This window comes from Fukomys damarensis, unplaced genomic scaffold (genome assembly GCF_012274545.1).
Source record: "Fukomys damarensis isolate Sample0158 unplaced genomic scaffold, DMR_v1.0_HiC HiC_scaffold_1, whole genome shotgun sequence".
Lineage (NCBI taxonomy): Eukaryota > Metazoa > Chordata > Mammalia > Rodentia > Bathyergidae > Fukomys > Fukomys damarensis.
Window position 1 is genome coordinate 49,969,008 of NW_022900913.1, and position 1,196 is coordinate 49,970,203.

General features: G+C 31.2%; 1 protein-coding gene across 1 annotated transcript in view; it reads right to left on the reverse strand.

Annotated features, from left to right (window-relative positions):
* Nucleotides 1–970, reverse strand: part of LOC117285686 (A disintegrin and metalloproteinase with thrombospondin motifs 6-like) — a 22,371-nt gene extending 21,401 nt beyond the window's left edge. The window contains exon 1 of the mRNA XM_033762290.1: nucleotides 762–970. Within this exon, the coding sequence (XP_033618181.1) occupies nucleotides 762–858 (97 nt within the window). The 5' untranslated portion in view covers nucleotides 859–970. The remainder of the gene's footprint in view (nucleotides 1–761) is intronic.
* Nucleotides 971–1,196: the final 226 nt, after the last annotated feature.

Consider the following 1,196-nt stretch of genomic DNA (forward strand, 5'->3'; position numbering starts at 1 on the left):
AATCTATAGCAGTCTTTAAAATCTGGCTCACTTGCACCAAAAAATTGTTAGTATGCATTCATGGAAAGACTTTCAAAAAGTAAGCCTTCATTTGTATGCGCAAGATCCAGAGTTTGATCCCCAGTACCAAAAAAAAAAAAGTATGCTGCCAATAATTCTATAACCAATAAATTAGTCCATGAAAAACAAAACGATATTTACTCTTGGGATTTTGTTAATATCATTTTTATCATATAAAGTTCAATTTCATAGATTAAAATTAGTAAATTTTAGAAATCGAAAAACTGAATTTATAATTCTCACTCTTTTACCCAGATTTTAGTCCTTAGGTCAGAATTCTCAACTTTGGAAAAGCACTTTTTCTGAAAAGCTCCATATTAAAAGCTCCCATAACACTGTATCAGAATTCATCTGGTTTCTTCTTCTTCTGTAGCATAAACCTTTGGGTCCTTTTTTAAAATGGCCTTGTTCATAAAGCAATGAATGAGTCTATTAAAATGCAGCATTCAGAAGAAGAAATTTGGGGTCTATCATTTTCCAAGAAAAACCAGTCAACTCTAAAATCTTCTAGACATTAAACAGACTCTTAGAGCCTTTAATATTTATTAAACTAGAACTTGAAAGGACACAGTAGGCCTCGGTTCCTAGTACAACATATCCCAAAAGAAGTATTCACCCAAGCTAAACATCCAGAATCTTTTCTTATCTAACTATTAACAGCAGTTTATGTATGTGTGAAGTTTCAAAAGCAAGAATCCTACCTTGAGAACTGTACGAAAGTCTGTGGTCACTATGAAATTCCGATGAAGCCATGATGAGGCTCAAAATCCAGGTCAACGTCTTCCACAAAATTTCCATAATTTAGAAAACTGGATGATTTTTTGGAGGGCTACCTATGTGCTAAAGAGTTAATACTATACCAAAATCGAAGCATAACAGTTTTATTTCTTTAAAACTTCTTTTAAATTAGATATTACATGTTCCACTGTTTAACATAAGGCACTTTTTTCCAACATCTCATACTTTCTTCTATATGTGGATTCATTTTCGCAACTCAGAATGAAAAAAAAAAATGATGACAAAAATTTTCATAAGCAAAGTATTAGGCTGATTAGTTACTAAAATATGGCCATTTTTTAACCTAGAAAAACAAACCAAAAAAAATTTTAAGTTAATTGAACAATATCTTAAATGGA